The sequence below is a fragment of the Chiloscyllium plagiosum genome, chromosome 10 (genome assembly GCF_004010195.1).
Source record: "Chiloscyllium plagiosum isolate BGI_BamShark_2017 chromosome 10, ASM401019v2, whole genome shotgun sequence".
NCBI classification, from domain to species: Eukaryota; Metazoa; Chordata; class Chondrichthyes; order Orectolobiformes; family Hemiscylliidae; genus Chiloscyllium; species Chiloscyllium plagiosum.
The window spans coordinates 86706488-86726829 of record NC_057719.1 but is presented as its reverse complement, the minus strand read 5'-3'; the positions used below and the strand labels follow the sequence as shown (position 1 = coordinate 86726829).

Sequence of the window (20342 nt, the reverse complement as noted above, 5' to 3'; positions counted from 1 at the left end):
CCAATGTCCTGTAGAGCCACAACATGACCTCCCAACTCCTGTACTCAATACTCTGACCAATAAAGGAAAGCATACCAAATGCCTTCTTCACTATCCTATCTACCTGCGACTCCATTTTCGAGGAGCTATGAACCTGCACTCCAAGGTCTCTTTGTTCAGCAACGCTCCCTTGGACCTTACCATTAAGTGTATAAGTCCTGCTAAGATTTGCTTTCCCAAAATGCTGTACCTCGCATTTACCTAAATTAAACTCCATCTGCCACTTCTCAGCCCATTGGCCCATCTGATCAAGATCCCGTTGTAATCTGAGGTAACCTTCTTTGCTGTCCACTGCACCTCCAATTTTAGTGTCATCTGCAAACTTACTAACTAAACCTCCTATGTTCATATCCAAACCATTTATGTAAATGACAAAAAGTAGTGGACCCAGCACCGATCCTTGTGGCACTCCACTGGTCGCAGGCCTCTGGTCTGAAAAACAACCCTCCACCACCACCCTCTGCCTGCAACAGCCCTCGATACGGTCAACCTTTGTGTCATTGGTAAATTTACTCATCCAACCAAGTCATTTATAAAAACTACAAAGAGCAGAGGCCCAAGAACAGAGCCCTCTGGGACACCACTCACCACTAACTTCCATGCAGAATACTTTCCATCTACAACCACACTCTGCCTTCTGTCAGTCTCTCTGAATCCAGAGAGACAAATCTCTCAGTATCCCATACCTCCTGACTTTGTGAATGAGCCTACCATGGGGATCCTTATCAAATGCCTTGCTGAAGTCCAAAAACAGCACATCCACTGCCTGACCTTTGTCAACCTGTCTTGTCACCATCTCGAAGAACTCAAAAAGATTTGTGAGGCATGACCTGCCCCTCACACAGCCATGCTGACTGCTTTAATCACGCTATGCTTTTCCAAATAATCATAAATCCTTTCCCTCAGAATTGTTTCCAAAACCTTACTGACCACAGACGTAAGACTAACTGGTCTGTAATTGCCAGGGGTTTCTCTATTACCCTTCTTGAAAAGAGGAACAACTAGAGAAAAGAAGGTTTAGGGGTGACTTGATTGAGGTGTACAAGATGATTAGGGGGTTAGATAGGGTCGACAGTATGAACCTTTTCCCGCGTATTGAGTCGGGTATTACAAGGGGGCATAGCTTTAAATTAAGGGGGGGTAGATATAGGACTGATGTTAGGGGTAGGTTCTTCACTCAGCGAGTCGTTAGTTCATGGAATGCCCTGCCAGTAACAGTGGTGGACTCTCCCTCTTTATGGGCATTTAAGAGGGCATTGGATAGGTATATGGAGGATAGTGGGTTAGTGTAGTTTAGGTGGGCTTGGATCGGCGCAACATCAAGGGCCCAAGGGCCTGTACTGCGCTGTATTCTTCTATGTTCTATGTTCTATGTTCTATTCGCCTCTCTCCAATCCTCCGGTACGATTCCCGTGGAACGTGAAGAAGCAAGATTTTCACCAGCGGCTTAACAACCTTCTTTCTCGCTTCCCAGAGCAACCGAAGATAAATCTGGTTTGGCCCTGGGGACTTATCAATCTTAATGTTTGCCAAAATTTCCAGCACATCAACTTCCTCAATCTCGATCTGTTCAAGCCTGTTTCCTAGCTCCTCAAAATTCTTATTCACAACAAGGTCCCTTTCCTTTGTAAAAACCAAAGCAAAAACTCATTAAGGGCTTCCCCTATCTGCCCAGACTCTGCGCACAAATTCTGTACGCTATCCCTGACTGGCCCTACCTTCTCCCTGATCATTCTCTTATTCCTCACGTATGAGTAAAATGCATTTAGGTTCTCCCTAATCCTTCCTACCCAGCCTTTTTAATGTGTGCCCTCCTGGCTCTCCTCAGTCCATTTTTGAGCTCCTTTGATCCAAATAATATTAGTTTCACCAGTTTGTAATCAGAAATCGGCAAGAGGAGTGCTATAAGTTATCATATGAAATTACTGTAATTCATTGAGTTTTTTTCTTTATTCATTTCGAGATCAATTGAGCTTTTGCTAATGATACGGTATTTTGGACTGTAGCATGAATTTGAGCCCTTCAACGGTGGTATCTATGTCATCGTCAACTCCATAAATTTAACCTTAAAAATGGTCTAAAAGGTTTGATTTTTACATGAGTATGTACGGTACTAATCCATTATTTTGATATACTATTTGACATGAATCACAATGTCCCTATAGACATGTGATGGTTCCTAAGCGTTTGCAAATGTTCATCTCCTGCAAAATTCTGAGGGCTTGATAAATTATATTCTCTCCTATCCCCTGGATAGATATTTGCTTTGACCATTTTATATGGTTGTCTTAAAAACAAACTGTTCTTTATTGTCGTCTTCAATATCATGCATTCTTATGCCCTTAAATAGATATTTAAATTCAGCACTTGCTTGATTTCAGGTGAAGAATAAATTAGATGGCTGCTATTATGCTGTTAAACGCATCCTGGTGAATCCTTCCAGTAAACATTTCCGTAGAATAAAGGGTGAGGTGACATTGCTATCACGCCTGAACCATGAAAACATTGTAAGGTACTACAATGCTTGGATTGAGAAACATGAAATTCAGCCTGCCTCAAGCCCATCCTCCGAAAACATGCCAGAGACTCCACCCCAACCTGAGGCGGATTATCAAAAAAAGCTAATGATGTCTGATGACATTGAAAAGAATGCCCCACCCCCTGTCACGACCAGTTCCGTGGAATGGAGCACATCATGTGACAGATCATCGAGCGTTAAATGCACTGAGAGAGAGTCGAGTGATGAGGATGATGATGAAGAGGATGTATTCTGCGCATCATTTTTGTAAGTATGAACCAGATTTCCGTGATAGCTAATACATTTGGACCTAATTGGCTTTTTGGTTTGGGGTACTATTTGCAAGCTATTTCAAATAGCAAATGTAGTGCAAGCCCAGAGATTCAGTGGAGATTCAGGACCAGTCTACTGTTCCATTGTTGTGTTCTCCTCAGGATAGTTTCTTTCCTGTCCTGAAGATGTTGACTGATGCTGTATTTGGATAAACAGATAACTGCAGCCCTCCAATATTTCACCCAGATGAATCTGGATAATGAGTGCTGAGGACCATTTTAGCTGAAACTTTTCAGCTGAGGCTAATGATATCTTTGCTTGCAATGCATGTGCATACTGTCCTGTAGGCGTCACTGAGTATAGAGCAAGAGCATTGACTGGGCGATTTTTATAAAAGGAAGAACAAGGCATAAAGTTATGCTCTCAATTAATTATCTTAAGTATTTGCATTGCTCAGAATCGCACCATAGTAAACATTGGGACGTGGGACCAAAAACTTGAGTTGGATTTTAAGGAACATCTTAAAGACAAGGTTGAAAAAATATTAAGTTTAGGGAGGGAACCCCAGAGCTTTGGCATAGATGCCTGACTGCCAATAGAGGATCAAAAGAAAGTGGCATGCAAAGAGGGAGGAACTGGAGAAAAGATGGTGTTTGAGGAGGGTTGTAAGACTGGATGAGATTACAAATGTAGGGATGAACAAGATTCTGAAAGGATTTAAAAATAAGGATGTGCTTAACCTCATGGAGGATGGAAGAGTGGAACACTAACTACAAGAGCTCTAGCTGTCTGACCAAAGAAATAAAATGGACTGAGAGAGGCTGGGTTTTTACTATGGAAAGGATAATCTCCATACCAAGCAGATTGTAGTATGCATCACCTTCCTTTCATTTAACAGGTAGCAACGCTTAACTTGTTTAAGCTCATAGAACACTGGCAGGTCAGAAATAATGAAAGTTAGGGATCCCCTAGTGTCTGCTTGCTGAAGTTACCATGTTTACAAATGAAGTGCATTAGCTGCTTCTCCTGCTTGGACTGTTCTTTCAATTTGGGCATTGTTTTGGATGGTACATTGAAACAAAGGTCTGTCCTTTCTTGCCTCTGATCAAGATCAGGTAGGGACTAAACCTGGCATCAGTCTAGATTTGTGTTCCATTTCTATGTGATGGAAAGCTGCTTGCGGAAACCAGTGTGGAGGATACAAAGAGGCCGCAAAGAGATACAGATAGGTGAAATTAATGGTCAACAAGGTGGCAGATGCAGCATAATGTGACGTTATGCCTGAGATGGGAGGTGTGCTTTGTCTGTCTTTGGTCCCATTACTCCACGGATCGTAACGTAAATTTTACTATTTTACACTGTTTCCGATATGGCAAATCTTATGCTTTCTCTGTATTAGACTAGGATTAAAAAAATCCATCATCTAGGTTTCTTTAAACAGCAGAAAATTATTCATTTTATTGTGAAATAAAACTTTAATGAAGATGCAAAACAGGCCAGCATACTGTTTGTAAAATGAAAGTTTCAGTGTTTATTCCCTCGATTTTCCAACACATGCATATATCTGATAAAAGAAAATATAATCAGATTTCTTTCTACAAAGATTCGCTGTTTTAAAAAAATAACACATTTAGCCAATAAGTCTTGGTTCTTGAAATGGTCACCATGGCTGTTGGTGTGACATGCTGGTGCACAGGTGCATGTGGTGTAACTGTGAATATTTGTAGATGCAGTCAATGAGGAAATAATGACGAACTCTTTCAGGGGCTTCTCACATGGCAGTACCGAGACCAGCACTCCAGATTCCACAAAAGGATTCATTTTCAGAAACCATAGAGTTGAGCTGGGAACCATTTCTACTTTAGTAGGTTTCTCCCCAGTTGCCCCAAAAATTATCTAACATAAAAACTGGAACCTGACTGTCATAAACTGAGGCAAGTGATCTCCAGTAAACAAGTGGTTATCGCCAGATGTGTGACTGATCTGATTGTGGTGTCAGCTCCGTTTTCATGTCTATGCACTCTTTCTGCCCCCCCCCCCCCCAAAAAAAAGAAGACCCAGTGACAATGCATAAGAATCTGTCTTACTGAACTTTGAATATATTCCATAATTCAGTCTCTACTGCCAATTAGGGAAGAAAATGACCAAGATTAATGATCATCTGAGAAAAGTTAATCTTTTGCCTCAGTCTTACATGGGCGATCCCGAATTTGTAAACTCTGGAGTCCCTCTACAAAAGCATGCTCAGCATCCACCCTCTCAAATCTACTCAGGATTTTATGTTTCAATAAAAACATCCTTCATTTTTCTAACTTTTTTTGAATATCAGCCCAACTTGCTTAACCTTGTAAGATAACCCTTTCATCTGTTGAGTGAACCTTCTCTGAACTGCTTCAATTGCAGTTGTTTCCTTCCTTTAGTAAGGAAGCCTAATGTGGATTCAGTAAAGCCCTGAATAGCTTCAGCAACACTTGCCTACATCTGTGTTCTATTCTCCTTGCAATAAATACCAACATTCCATTTGCCTGCCTGTCCAGTTGCTGTTCCTACATACTAATTTTTTCATGTGATTCATGTACTTGGACACCCAGATCTCTCTCTGGCAGAGATATAGGGAACTTGGAACCATGCAGGATTTCAATCAGAGGATGATACCTTCAATTGAGGTACAGGTCTAACCATGTTCCTCAATTTGTCTCACCTCCCATTGTCCACCCCATCTAGCTTCCTCCAAACCCCTTGACTCCCCCTCTACTCCAGCTGCCCATCACCTCCAGTGCCCACTGACCACTCTGACAACCTCCTGCCCTGTTGCCCCGATTCAGTCAATGGCGGACTGATGATGAAAGAAAAAATACGCATTAGACAATCTTCAAAAGAGAAGAAAGGTAAACCTGCCTCCTTTTGGGGCTAGCCCTTGACAAACTTGTCGTAAATGATCTGGGCTTTGAGCACAAGTTTGGAGCTGGTCTTTGTGTTCTTGTAGTCCTCACAGGCGGGACAGAAGTAAATGTTTTCCTTGTTCAACATTGTTAAGGAAGACTTGGAATGAAGCCATTCCACCTGGAAAGGGAGAGAGAGAGAATTTGATTCTGCTTCCATGTGAAGGATCTGTCCATTCCCACTCTTACAACCATTTGTAAATCAGACCCCCCACCCACCCCACACCCCAAATCCCAAATTGCAATTTGAGCACAGAAGGTGCTGGGTAGAGAATAGCATTGCAATATTGTCACTGGTCTAGTCATCAAAAGACCCCAGGCTAATATTCTTGGGACCTGGGTTCAGATTCTAGCACAGCAGCTAGTGGAATTTAAATTCAGTTAATAAGTCTGAAATTGATAGCTTTCATTACTAAAACTAGCTATCGTTGTTAATTGTACAATCCCCATATCTGGTTCACTAAAGTCCTTCAAGGAAGAAAATCTGCCCTTCTTACCTGGTCTGGCTTCCGTGTGAAGCCAAACCCGCAGTAATGTGAGGATTCAGAAGAGATATACCAAGATGTTGCTGGAAATGGAAGGTTTGAGTCTTGGGGGAGAGGCTGGGGCTTTTTTTCACTGAGATGTAGGAGGTTAAAATGTGACCCTAAGAGGTTTATAGAATCATGAGGGGTATAGAGAAAGTGATTGACAGGTGTCTTTTCCTGAGGGTGTGGTATTTCAAGACTAGGGAGCATATTTAAGGTGAGGGGGAGAAAGATTTTTTTAAAAAAAGCACAAGGGGCATTTTTTTTACACAGAGGGTGTGGAATGAACTCCCAGAGCAAGTGGTGGATACAGGTACAGTTGCAACTTTTCAAAGACATTTGGATACGTACATGAATTAAGAAATATTTGGTGGGATAAGGCCAAGCACAGACAGGTTTGACTCGTTTAGTTTTGGGACTATGGTCAGTATGGACTGGTTGGACTGAAGGGTCTGTGTCTGTGGTGTATGACTCTGTTTCACACATCATTTATTCTATTTTGCGAAAGTACAAATGGCATCATGTTAATGGAGAAGCCATTGTGGATGCTGAGGAGAGTAAAATGTGTAGTGGCTGTGGGTATGACACTAGAAGCATGGCACTTATCCATGGATTCCATCAACAAGCACATTGACCTAGATCCAATTTACCTGTCACTATAACGAACAAAGGAAGTAGCAGGAACAGGACCAAATAAATTCCAGAAGATGCAGTACAGAAGCGCTTCACAGGAGGCTCCAAAGCACTGAAGATGTCATCTAGACAGGGGACGAAACGTCTGCAAATCAACTTGTCAGCTTGACAAACATATCCACAACCACGACGACTGGCACCTGAGCTACAAATTTTACACAAACCTTGAAGAGTGAATAGTTGAAAGACAGACATTTTAAGATGAAACTAAATGAATGTATTACTATGATCTATTTTGGCAATCAGCATACAAATGGTCAATGAATGCTGGACCATTAAATTCATGACCATTAGTGTCTATCTCTGGGATGTGTGCAACATCTAGTCTATGGGGTAACAGTAATGGAACAATATTTACATTGAACATAAATTGCACAAGTGGCATGGGATTAACTATGATGAGTGCTTATTCCACTGCTCCTATTTTATGATTTAAATATAACATTTGATGTGATGAGAAACAGTAACACTAGTCTGACCAGCAGAAATTCAGATGGCATAAATGTAGAATGTTGCATTAACTTTTGCTCACATTTTGTGCAGTCTAGATGAAACAGTGTACCCATATCAGTGTGTTGGTGGCGCTCTGTGCCACATTGTACAATGTAACACTCTTAAATGTAGTGCTGGAAGGGCAAAGCTAGTCATTTGGTGTTGAAGGTTAACGTTTCATCTGAGATTCTCAAACTGATCACATTCAGAACAAGCATTAGTGTAGACTCGGCCAATACAATCCAAGATTTGGGGTTTTATTTCTGATTAGGGTAATCTTTACCTAAAAATTCCAGTTGATAGGATCAGATTGGACAACTGGTTTATAATTTGCCTGATTTTAAATATCCTTTTGAAGTTGTTCCATCTGATTTTAAATAACTTTGGTTCTATTTAACATTCGTGACTTAGACTTTTGAAAACAACACTGCTGACACTTAAGAAATTCAAAAGAATTGTGAACATGGATCTAACAAACAGAATTTCTAACCATATAAGCAGAAATATTTTATTCTTTGCTTAATCCTGACCTTTGGATTTAAGGTGTTCAACGCCCTATGCCTTTAACTTTATATATTGCAAGTCCATGTAAACAAGTCATGATGTCTTTGGATCACCTTTCTTTTCTACTAATTCACGGGGTAAGGGGGTCACTGGCTAGGCAGCATTTATTACCATGATCTTATTGAATGGTAGAGCAGACTTGCAGGGCATGCAGCACTTCATTGTCCCTATGGCTGCTGTTAACCACTGTGTGTGTACACAGTGACTTCCCCCTGCACAGCTGTGTACTTTATCTGCTGGGTCATGTACCCATCAAGTCAACACAGCAGATAGAATTCCACATTCTAACCTTTGCTTTGAACTACTTAATAAAAAGAAATAAGGCTGTAATAAAAGAAGTACAATGACAAGAAACTGCTTGATTTGGCACAGTACAGCAATACATGTACTTGGAATTTTGAAATTGTAATTGGTAAACTGCTTTGAAGATATTGTTATGATTAAACTCATGAAAGTTTTGGGCTTCTTTATGGAATAGAATCCCTACAGTATGGAAACAGGCCCTTCCACCCAACAAGTCCACACTGACCCTCCGAAGAGTAACCCAGCCAGACCAATTCCCCACTGTAATATCCTGTTTTACCTCTGACTAGTGCACCTAACCTATGCATCCCTGAACACATGGACAATTTAGCATTGCCAATTCACCTAACATGCACATCTTTGGATTGTGGGAGGAAACCCACGCACGCATGGGGCGAATGTGCAAACTCACACAGTCACCCAAAACTGGAATTGAACCTGGGACCCTATCGCTGTGAGGATGCATTGATAACCATGCTGCCCATTGGTGGGGAAGGAGATAGTTGGTCAATTTTAAGTTCGCATTTCAGCTTCTTAATTGTTAAGACCAACATTGCACAGAATTTTATATCAAATGTATTCTGTTTCTACAGACCAGCTGACATTTATTCAGACAGTGACATTGTCTTTGAGAATGGCAGTGGCAACATCAACAACAACCCTGCGGTGAGTAATCAGTATATTACTTGCAAATAAGCAGCTTGGCTCAATTTGGAAGTCTCTACCTGAGTAAAAAGGTGTAGGTTACAGCCATTACATTGCTTTGATTCTCTTGTACAGCTTTTCGGTTATTCTCTGGAACTCTTTGTGGATTATGATATCTAAAGACATTGTTCAGGAATAAACTGAATCTGATGGCATGAAGGAGCGCTCAATAGTCTATTGAGAATCTAAAACTCCCTGTTTTCCTGGCTACCAACTGATATTCGGCTTTCTTCACACTGTTGCACTCGGTACCTTTTCCCATTGTTATACCTATTGAAATTATCAGTCATATACAAGCTAGGACTGGAGATTCAGTCCTACAATTGATTCAGTGCCTTTGGTACTTGGTTTGAATGCCTGGGCAGAGCAGCAGAAAGTCATTGGGTTCTGTTTATTGCCAGAGCAGGCATAAATGAGTCATTTCCTGGATAGCAAGCTGTAACAAGTGATGTGCCAAAGTGGGCACATCAGTGCTGGGGCCTCAACTTTTCATCCAAGTCATTCATATAAATAGTAAAGAGACTGAGGTATGGTTGCTAAATTAGCTGATGATTATAAGATAGATAGGAAATTAAGTTGTGAAGAAAACATAATGTTGCTATAGAGGGATATTGCTAGGTTGAGTGAGTCGGCATAGAGCAGGCTAATAGAGTAAATTATGAGAAAATGTGAAATTTGACTGAAGAATAAAAGCATCTCCAAATGGTGAATGATTGCAGAGCTCTGAGATGTGGAGGGGTTTGGGTGCCCTAGTGCATAAATTGCAGCAGGTACAGCAAGTAATTATGTAAACTATTAGGGGAATTGAATACAAATGTTAGAGAGGTAATGCTTCAGTTCCACAGGTCATTAATGAGATCATAGCTGGAGTGCGATGTACAATATTGGTTTCCTTACTTCTGGTTTGGAGCAATTCAAAGATTTGTTGGACTAACACCTGGAATGACTTTTGAAGAAATATTAGACAGTCTCGGGGTGCTGGCAGACGGTGGGGGGGTGGCTAATGTTGTGCATTTATTTAAGAAAGGCTGTCACGAGAAGCTTGGGAAATATAGATCGGTCAGTCTGACATCGGTGGTAAGTTGGTGGAGGGGGTTTTGAGAGATAGGGTTTACATGTATTTGGAGAGGCAAGGACTGATAAGGGCTAGCTGGCATGGTTTTGTGTATGAGAAATTGTATCTCACAAAATTAATTGAGTTACTTGAGGAAGTAACCAAAGAACTTGATGAGAGCAGAGTGGTAGACGTGGATTGCACATATTTTAATAAAGCGTTTAGCAAGGTTCCGCCTGGTAGACTAATTAATAAAGTTATATCACATAGGTTTCAGGGAGAGCTTGCCAATTGGATATAAAATTGACTTGATGGTACGATGTGGTAGAAGATGTTATTTGGACTGGAGACCTGTAACCAGTGATGATCCACAGGGCTCGGTGCTGGGTCCGCTGTTGTTTGTCATTTATATAAATGACTTGGATGAGAACTTAGGAAGCATGGTTAGTAAGTTTGCGGATGACACCAAAATTGGTCACATAGCCACCAGTGAAAAGATTGATTTAAAATTACAAATGATCTTGATTAATTGGGCCAATGGGCTGAGGAGTGCAGATGAAATTTAATTTGGTACAATGCAAGATATTGTAAAACTAACCAAGACAGGACATTTCTACAGTTAATAGTAGGCCCTGAGTAGTGTTGTCAAACAAAGAGACCTCGGGGTTCAGGTACATAGTTCTTTGAAATTTGCATCACAGATAGACAATGTAGTTAAGAAGGCGTTTAGCACACTTCTCTTCGTTGCTCAGACCGTTGAGTATAGGAGTTGGAATGTCATGTTGAGGTTGTACAGGACATTGGTGAGGCCACTTTTGAGTACTGTTTGCAGGTCTTGTCACTCTGCTATAGGAAGGATATTTTTAAATTGGAGAGGGTTTCTGAAAAGATTTACCAGGATGTTGCTGGGATTGCAGGATTTGAGTTATAAGGAGAAGCGGATGGGCTGGGACTTGTTTCGTTAGAGTGTAGGAGGTTGAGGTGTGACATTATAGAAGTTTATAAAATCATGAGGGGCATGGATAAGGTGAATAGCAAAAGCCTTTTCCATCAGGTGGGGTTCAAAATTAGGCAGCATACTTTTAAGATGAGAGAAGATTTAAAAGGGATCCAAGGGGTAACCTTTTCACATAGAGGATGGTTCATTTATGGGATGCACTGCCAGAGGACGTGGTGAATGCAGGTATGGTTATGACATTCAAAACATCTTTGGACAGGCACATGATAGGAACGGTTTAGAGGGATATGGGCCAAATGCGGGCAAGTGGGCCTTGTTTATTTTGGGCTACTCGGTCAACATGGACGAGTTGGACTAGAAGGCCTGTTTCTATGCTGTATGACTCTATTTAGAAGAGTAAGAAGCAGCTTGATTGAATCACACAAGATCTTAAGGAAACTTCACTGGGTGGATGTAGAAAAGATGTTTCCTCGTGTGGGTGAATCTATAACTAAGAGTCACCAGTTTAAAAATAAGGAGTTGTATATCTAAGGTAGAGATGAGGATTTTTTTTGGTTCTCTAATATTGGCATTGGAGGCAGTCCAAAAAATGTTCGCTTGATTGACTGGTATGGATGGATTTTCCTATGAGGCAAGGTTGGAGTATAGAGGAATGAGAAAAAACCTTTTATTGAAACATATCAGATTCTTAGGTAGCTTGACAGAGTAGATGTGGAGAGGGTTCTCCCCTTTGTGGGAGAGTCTCTCTGCTCCTAGACTCTTAACCTTAATTGTCATCTTAAATGGTTGCCCATTTGAGAGAGAGAGAGAGAGAGAGAGAGAGGAGGAATATTTTTCAGAAGGTAGTGAATCTGTGGAATTCTTTACACTGAGAACTGGTCAGGCTGTGTCATTAATTATATTTAGGGCTGAATTGGACAATGTTTTAATTGGTAAGGGAATCAAGTTATTTTGGGAAAAGGTAGGAAAATGGAGTTGAGGATTATCAGATGAGCTGTGATCTTATTGAGTGTCATTTAATTCAGTTGGTCAAATGGCTGACTTTTGCTCTTATGTCTTATGGTCTAAAATTAAACAGTTAATGAAATCACAGTATTTTCTTTCAGGTTTTTGAATAGCTACTTTTGAATAGGGTTGGCAGCAACTGTTAAAATCAGAATCCAAAGTATACTATTGAGTTGCATAGGAAAAGTTTAATTGATGGTCCAAATGAACCGATCTTAGTTGGCTGCATCTTTGCTGAGGGAGAGCCTTTCGTTTGTGATCACAATTTAGAGGCCCCTATGTGCATGTTTATTGAACCTGTCACTGAGCCTAGCCAGGATGGCCTGCACAACTGAACGACCTCTTCCTTTCTTCTTATATGCTTGTGTGAAAATAATTTCCACTTTCATGTGGCAAATGAAGGCTTCTGGCATGTTTGATGTTGTATACTGGTGGCTGATGGGAAAGGTGAAGGTAGCAAAAATTCTATGCTTAATATCTGTATTCCTAAGATTGGTTGTTGCCATGGCTCATTGTCTGTAGGCATGTAAAGTACAATTCCAACTCAAAATGAGCCCTGATTAAAACCATTTCTATTTATAATTTAAAATTGTTTATTATGGTCCAGGTTATGCTCTTTGTCCCCTTTTGGGCACCATCTTATAATGATGCTGTCTCTCTCCTTTAGGACTTCCAATGCACTGTTGACTTTTCATCCTTTTCTGAGCTGGTATGTCAATGCAGTCAGTGGTGTGACGTTTGAATGTTAATACTGGTTGAGGCATAAATCTGCATTTAAATTCAGTGCATTCCACACAATGTGTGATTGTGTCCCAAGTGGCTAGATCCCTTTGAAAAGTGGAAAAAATTCATGAAATTCTGCATCAGAGGCTTCCTGGATGTAGGTGTATATTTATATTTGAGTAGAATCATCAAGTTAAAATTTAAATTCCAAAAGGACAAGTGGGTTAGGGTTGCACGAGAGGTTAAATGTAATTTTTAAAAAATCGAAATAGGAATGGAATTCACCCAATTTTAATAGAGATGGAATGAATGACTAACTAACTAACTAACCCACTGATTGGATGTAGCTGGTCTTTGAATGCTTGGTCGTTCTGCTATAACGTGCGTTTGTTAATGCAAATTTGCGATAACACGATTGACTAATTGGGGGCACTGTTTCAAAAGTGCGAACTTTTAAAGTATGTATTGGTTATAACACAATTCCTGCCCCATTAGATGAAATGATGCTGCTATTACTTGATTTGCTTACAATGGGGTTGCACGAGAATGGACTGCCAAGTTATAGCAGAACTGACTGTACTATGAAGCTGCATACCTTCATTTTAAGTTAAAAATCACACAACACCAGGTTAAAGTCCAACAGGTTTAATTGGAAGCACGTTGCATTCTCGGGTTAGCTGTTAACAATGGTGATAGCTAGACAATATGTTGAAGGTGTTAGCCCCCTGTCTATGCTATGATGTTTAGATTGATTCTAATCTAAAAAGTGAGATAATGGAGTTTTACATGAATTCATGCAGTTTTTGAGCAAAGTACAAATTCACCCCATAAAATATATGCATGCATGTGGGACTTTGTCTGTCTGGGTTGGGGGTTGTGAGTGTGAGAAAGTGTATGTGTGTGTGTGTAGGAGTAGGAGTAGGAGTATCTGTGTGTGTATAGTGCAACGGTGGTCACCTGTAATGTGACATGAACCCAAGGTCCCGGTTGAGGCCCTCCCTGTGGGTACCAGAATCCTGGTGCTCCCTTTCTAATGGCAGTGGATCTATCTGCAGCACTTCAAGAAGGCAACTCACCACCACCTTCTCAAGTGCAACTAGGGCAGGCAATAAAATGCTGACACAGCCTGTGACACCCACATCCTATGAATGAACTTTTGCTTAAAAAAAAAGGTCTATGTAAACAAACGCTGCAGTTATGTTCCGTGGGATATTCAGGAAACTGGTTTGCAAGTTATCTTGTCCTCACAACAGTTCTATTGCCGAGAGCCTATCTCTAGTAAAAAGAAAACAAGCCCTGAATCATGCACTGCTGAAGAACACCATTCCATCTCGTGGATCTGCGCTGGCTCTTTGGAAGAGCTATATATTTAGTCCCACTCTCCAGCCCTTAGTCTTTCAAATATTTACTTTTCAAATATATATTCCAATTTCTTCTTGAAAGAGTTACTGGAAATGCCTCCACCACTCTTCCACCTAGTGCATAAAAGCAGTGTACCTCATTTTATTCTGGGACCGTTTGCTAATTGTCTTTAATCTAAGTGATCTACATAGAAATACAGAAGAGAGGAGCAGGAGTAGGCTATTTGGCCCCTGAAGCCTGATCTGCTAACCAATATGATCACAGCTGATTATTGAATTCAGTGCCCTAAACCTGCTCCTTCCCTATGTCCTTTGATCTCTTTAGTCACAAGAATGTTTCCATCCTTCAAGAAAACACATCATGTTTTGACCTCAACCACTTACTGCAGTTGTGAATTCCACATGCTCATCACTCTTTGATGAAGATATTTCTTCTCATTTCAGTCCGAACAGGTTTACCCCTTATCCTTAAAGAACGTCCCCTGGTTCTGGACTCCCCCCACCATCAGGCACAGCCTTCCTGCTTCTAACTGTCTAGTCCTGTTAGAATTTTATAGATTTCCATTAAATTCCCCTTCATTCTTCTGAACGTAAGTGAATTCAATCCTAACCAACTCGATCTCACCTGATACATAGTCCTGCCATTCCAGGAATCAGTTTGATAAAGCTTCAGTGCACTGTCTCTATAGCAAGAGCATCCTCTGCACACACTATTCCAGGTGTGGCTCCACTGATGCACTGTATAATTGCCAGAAGACATCCTTGTTCCTCTCATTACAAAGGCCAATATGCAGTTTGCCCCCTTTACTGCCTGCTGCACTTGAGTGCTTATTTTCAGCAGCCAAAAGAAGTGGTGGATGCTGGAACAATTATAGCACTTAAAGGCATCTGAATGGGTATATGAATAGGAAGGGTTTAGAGGGATATGGGCCAAGCCGCTGGCAATGGGACTAGATTAGGTTAAGATTATCTGGTCGGTATGGACGAGTTGGACTGAAGGGTTTGTTTCCATGCTGTACATCTCAATGACTCTATAACTGGTTCACAAGAACTCATTGAACATTCTCCTTGCTCAATTTACAGCCAATCAAGTAATGATCTGCCATTCCATTTTGCTACCAAAATGGATAACTTCATATTTATCCACATACGCTGCACCTTCCATGCCTTTGCCCACCCACACAGCCTGTATACTCACTTCGCATCACCTCTGCATCCTCCTTATGGTTCACTCTTTCATCCAGTTCTGTGTACTTCTGTAGGCTTTGAGGTACTACATTTAGTTTCTTCATCTACGTCATTAACATATATTGTGAATAGTTACTAAGCTTGTCATTAGAAACAGTTTCTCCTTGTCTGCTCTCTTAAATCCCATTAGAATTTTGAACACTTCTGTTGAATGTTTCCGTAAACTCCTCTGCTCTAAAGGGTTGGGCAGTGGGGGAGGGTGGGTAATGTAGAAAGAGAGGAAGGTTGTGGGGACGTGAGAGGAAAAGACAATGGGGGCTGGTTGGGTGGAGATGTATAATTGGGCGGTGACTTTTTTCTATTCCTCAGGATGACATAGTAAGAGAACTCAACTGAGATTTGTAAGGCCAAGATTTCAGACTTTTTGCTATTGTTATAATGAAGACACACTTTTATGATTTAAAAAAATCCTTCAAGAGCTGTGGGTTTTGTTAATAATGCTAACATGGAAAGCCTGGTCATTGTTACTAAATTTATAATGTCTTTCCTAGTCTGTACAACCATGGTGATGTTTGGGACCTGTTCTGAACCACAGGGTGATGCTTTGAACTTTGTCTAGGTTTCTCAGGAAAAAATCCAGAAAATATGTTGCAACGTGCCCCCTTTTCCCCAAGTAGTTTAATTAGTAAAGGGTTTGAGCAATTGAGCCACATGGAGAAAAATGTTCTACACTTGGTGATCAAGAATGATCAAGAGATCTCAAACTGGAGATGTTGGGTGAGAGACCATGTCTGTGACTGTAGGATGAGCACCAGCTCTAGCTCTGCTGTTTTGTCCACCACTCTGGAGTAACTTGCTCCTGCTGAACAGTCTTCGATTTATATGTGAAAAATAGTCTCTTTGGTAAGACCTAGAGAGCGTTGGCATCTATGAAACTATACAGATGCACGAGTGACCATTTTGGCAGGTGACGTAAGTGGCAAAAAAAATCTAACATTAACCTGTTTGTTGCCTAACCCAAGGATGTGTCTTTTTCCCATTCTCATAGCGGCTTGAGTGTAACTTACATTTTAGCTCAGACTATGTGTTAATTTCACCATAACTAATATGTTTTATATTCTGTGTTTGTTACATTCTGTGATTATTGTTAATATACAGGGCAGGGAAACTACAAATGCAAAGAATCCTGAGGATGGCAAAATGGAGAAGGCAGAGGTCATAATAGAACCACAGACAGTGCACTATCTGTATATTCAGGTAACCAATTCTATCCAGCCTCTGCACTATTTATATATTCAAGTAACAGTGGTACTCCAGATTGCAGAGTATTTATATTCTGTAACATGCTACCCCAGACTTTGTACTGTATATATGCTCTGATAATAGACTGGACCCTGGATTGCACATCATGTGTGTATTCTGTTGACATACAGTAATTTGAATAATTTCCTGAAATGCAACAATTCAGCAATGAAAGCTGCTTATTGTTACATTGCACCATTTGAAAGGAGCCTGCATTTCACTCCTGCACCATAAGTCCCATTTGACACAGGTGGACATATTTTGGTGATATATGGATTGTACGATCCTTACTATTGGAATTATGCTATGAAAATGGACAGTATTTAGGATACTGACATAAGTGACTGCAAATTAGATGGCCCAAGTTGCTTCAAATTTAATGACATCAGGAGGATTTGATAAGACATTTCATGACCATATTCTACCACTATATGCGAAAAGTCAATATCAGGTCAGCAAAATAGTACTTCCATCTGCCAAGTTAGATTAGATTAGAATCCCTACAGTATGGAAACAGGCCCTTCGGCCCAACAAGTCCACAACGACCTCTGAAGAATGACCCACCCATACCCATTCCCCTACCTTATGTTTTACCCCTGATTAATGCACCTAACACGATGGGCAATTTAGCATGGCCAAATCACCTAACTTGCACATCTTTAGATTTTGGGAGGAAACCGGAGCACCGGAAACTCACGCAGACATGGGGAGAATGTGCAAACTCCCCACAGACAGTCACCCGAGGTAGGACAATAACCTGGGTCCCTGGTGCTGTGAGGCAACAGTGCTAACCACTGAGCCACTGTGCCGCCAGTCGTGAATTTCCTTAAGAAAATTGGGAGAGTTCCAGTTGTCTGCATAATGCCATTTATATGGTTTTTCCAGTCACATTGTGGGGCTGAATAGGAGAAGTCCTGAGGAAATTCACTGAGCAAAATGCATACATTTCTCTAGGAAGGAAAAATAAACCAGTAATTTCGTAACTTTGCTAAATCTAGAACAATGCAAGTAGACTTTAGGAGGTGTGGGTATGTGTGGCTTGACATAACGTAAGGCAATTCCACCCTGTCAGATGTATATGTGTTCAAGCCGAGTTGATGTGAGATAGTCAAATGGATAGTACACTTAAAACAAATACCTGAATGTCTGTTTGAGATCCCTTTGTCCTTTGTTTGAATACTGTGATTGTCTGGCACTCCAGTTTTACACATGCACCACCCACCAGATGAAAATAATACAGGAGTTCATGCTGAGATTGAGCTCAGGTCCTCAATATTGATAGTACAACAGAGCTCTTCATGTCACACTGTCAATGTCTTTACAAAGATGAGTTAATATTTGTAGCAAGATTGTAAAATGCCTTTATTGAAGCTATGCAATTTCAGAACTGTTACACCCACCACGTTAACTCTCATCCTAACCTACAACAACCAAAGCAGCTCAGAGTTTGAATATGACTCTGTGACTTTAGATTAGATCTTGTAAGTTGCAGGATTGAAAGGTAGCTCTGTTCCTTCACAGGTTCAGGTCCTCAATGAAACAATTGAACAATGACATTTATATGCATTTCAGTGCCTGGTAATGTAGAAATGCTGTATTGCTTTGTAATTTTAATTCAGTATTAACCTGCTTTTAACATTCTGTTGATCTCTTCCCTTTTATCAGTTGAATTTGTTTTTATATTTTGTTGTTGTATTTTCTATTATGTTTTGTATATGTACATTTTAAGTCTCATTCCTTAGTATATAATGTAAGTTACTTAGCAAATCAGCCTTTGGTTGTGAATGATCTCTTGAATGAAATAATACCAATGATATTTTATAACCAAAAATACTTTCACGTTATCAAGTAAATCCCACCTTCCAAGTTATGAGGAAGACTTTGGCTTGCTCTGTGTTGCAGCTGAGGGATTTTGTGGGTATAATTCAATTAAACAAATGATTTGCAGATCACTTAATGACTTGAGTTGCTGAATTTGCTTGATGTATAAATTGTAGACTTAAATTTTCTTGACTGCTTTCAGATGGAATATTGTGAGAAAAGCACTTTACGCGACACAATTGACCGGGGACTGTATAGAGATATCAATCGTCTCTGGAGGCTATTCAGGGAAATCCTTGATGGACTAGCCTACATCCATGAACAGGTTTGATTTTCAGGAACTGTTAGGGGAACTGTAATATCTAAACTTTCAAAAAGCTTGTGATAATGTTCATGTTGTAGGAATTGAGCTTAGAAGTGAGAAAGGAATAGCTACTATTTTATGAGAAAGGAATCAGTCAAACATTTCAATCCAACTGGTCAGTGTCACTGTTCATGCTCATAAAATATTCCTTCCAATCCATTATATTTGACCTGTTGCCTGCCTTTGTATTCCTTTACTCCTTCATTTATTTATCTAACTCCCTCCTTAAATGCATGTCTGCTATTCACCTCAAATGCTCCTTGTTTTACCACGTTACATATTTTGATCACACATTGGTGAAAGAAATTTCTCCTGAAATCCATATTGGATGCCCACAAATGGATTTATTTTCTCCATGTCTAGTCTATAGAACTAATTCATCACCTATCAGGTCACCCCAACAATGTTATTTTCTTTAAAAAAAGACCCTCAGCATGTTCAGTTGTGCATGTATTCTTTATTTCTAGTGCGATCTTGACATTTTCTTTTGTCACTTCTCTGGTCCTTGTTATAAAATGGAGACCACAACTGTGCTTGTACTCTCGTCTAACTGACATTTTTTTTTAAACAAGTTTAATGTTACTTTTCTACTTTACAATTCATTCCCTTGAGAAAAAGAATCCCAGTGCTGTGTTTGCTGTTCGTGGCCTTATTAACTTTCATTACTGTGATAATAACCTGTTTGTCATCATTCCTCAATTGCTTTGCTCCTTAGATCTATTCAGACTCTGGTTCTTAATACAAAATTACACTACCTCATACTAAAATCCATTTGATTGCATAGCCTTTTTTGCAATTTTATAAATTTCTTCCTGTTTCCTATGTTCTACCTCAGCGTTAAAGGTACCCACCCAATTTGATGTCATCTGCAACTTTAATAATTGTACTTCTGATTCCTAAATATAAATAATCATTAACGTAAATCGTGAGCTATTGTAGTCTTATCATCCATCTGTGTGGAACACCATTTTACTAGGATGAGTAGCTACCCTTAATCACTACACTGTTTTTCTGATTTCTAGCTTGTTATTTATATCCCATTTCCATGCACTCTGATTTTATTTGTGAGTCTACCATATGGTACTTTATTGAAGCTCTTTTGAAAATTTGAATATATTGCATCCCTAATGTTATACTTGTCCACTCTTTATTACTTCAAAGAATTCAGAAAGGTTGGCCAAACAGTCTCTAGATGTATCTCTGCTATATCTTTGGGTAAAGATTTCAAAGAGCAAAGAACATTACAGCACAGGAACAGGCTCTTTGGCCCTCCTGGAGAAAGTGAGGGCTGCAGATGCTGGAGATCAGAGCTGAAAATGTGTTGCTGGAAAAGCGCAGCAGGTCAGGCAGCATCCAAGGAACAGGAGAATCGACGTTTCGGGCATAAGCCCTTCTTCAGGAATCCGTGTCGATTTGGTCACCCGAGATAGAAATGGAAAGGTCTAGGAAGGGGAGGGAGGAGTCCGAGACGGTCCAGGTGAATTTGAGATCGGGGTGGAAGGTGTTAGTA

General features: G+C 40.3%; 1 protein-coding gene across 4 annotated transcripts in view; it reads left to right on the top strand.

The window, feature by feature from the left end:
* The window catches only part of eif2ak4 (eukaryotic translation initiation factor 2 alpha kinase 4), a 121196-nt gene that overhangs the window by 39275 nt on the left and 61579 nt on the right, over positions 1-20342 (top strand). For all 4 annotated transcript variants that reach the window (XM_043698267.1, XM_043698270.1, XM_043698269.1 and 1 more), the window contains 4 exons: positions 2421-2824; positions 8945-9017; positions 16504-16602; positions 18671-18793. In XM_043698267.1, the coding sequence (XP_043554202.1) occupies positions 2421-2824; positions 8945-9017; positions 16504-16602; positions 18671-18793 (699 nt within the window). The remainder of the gene's footprint in view (positions 1-2420; positions 2825-8944; positions 9018-16503; positions 16603-18670; positions 18794-20342) is intronic.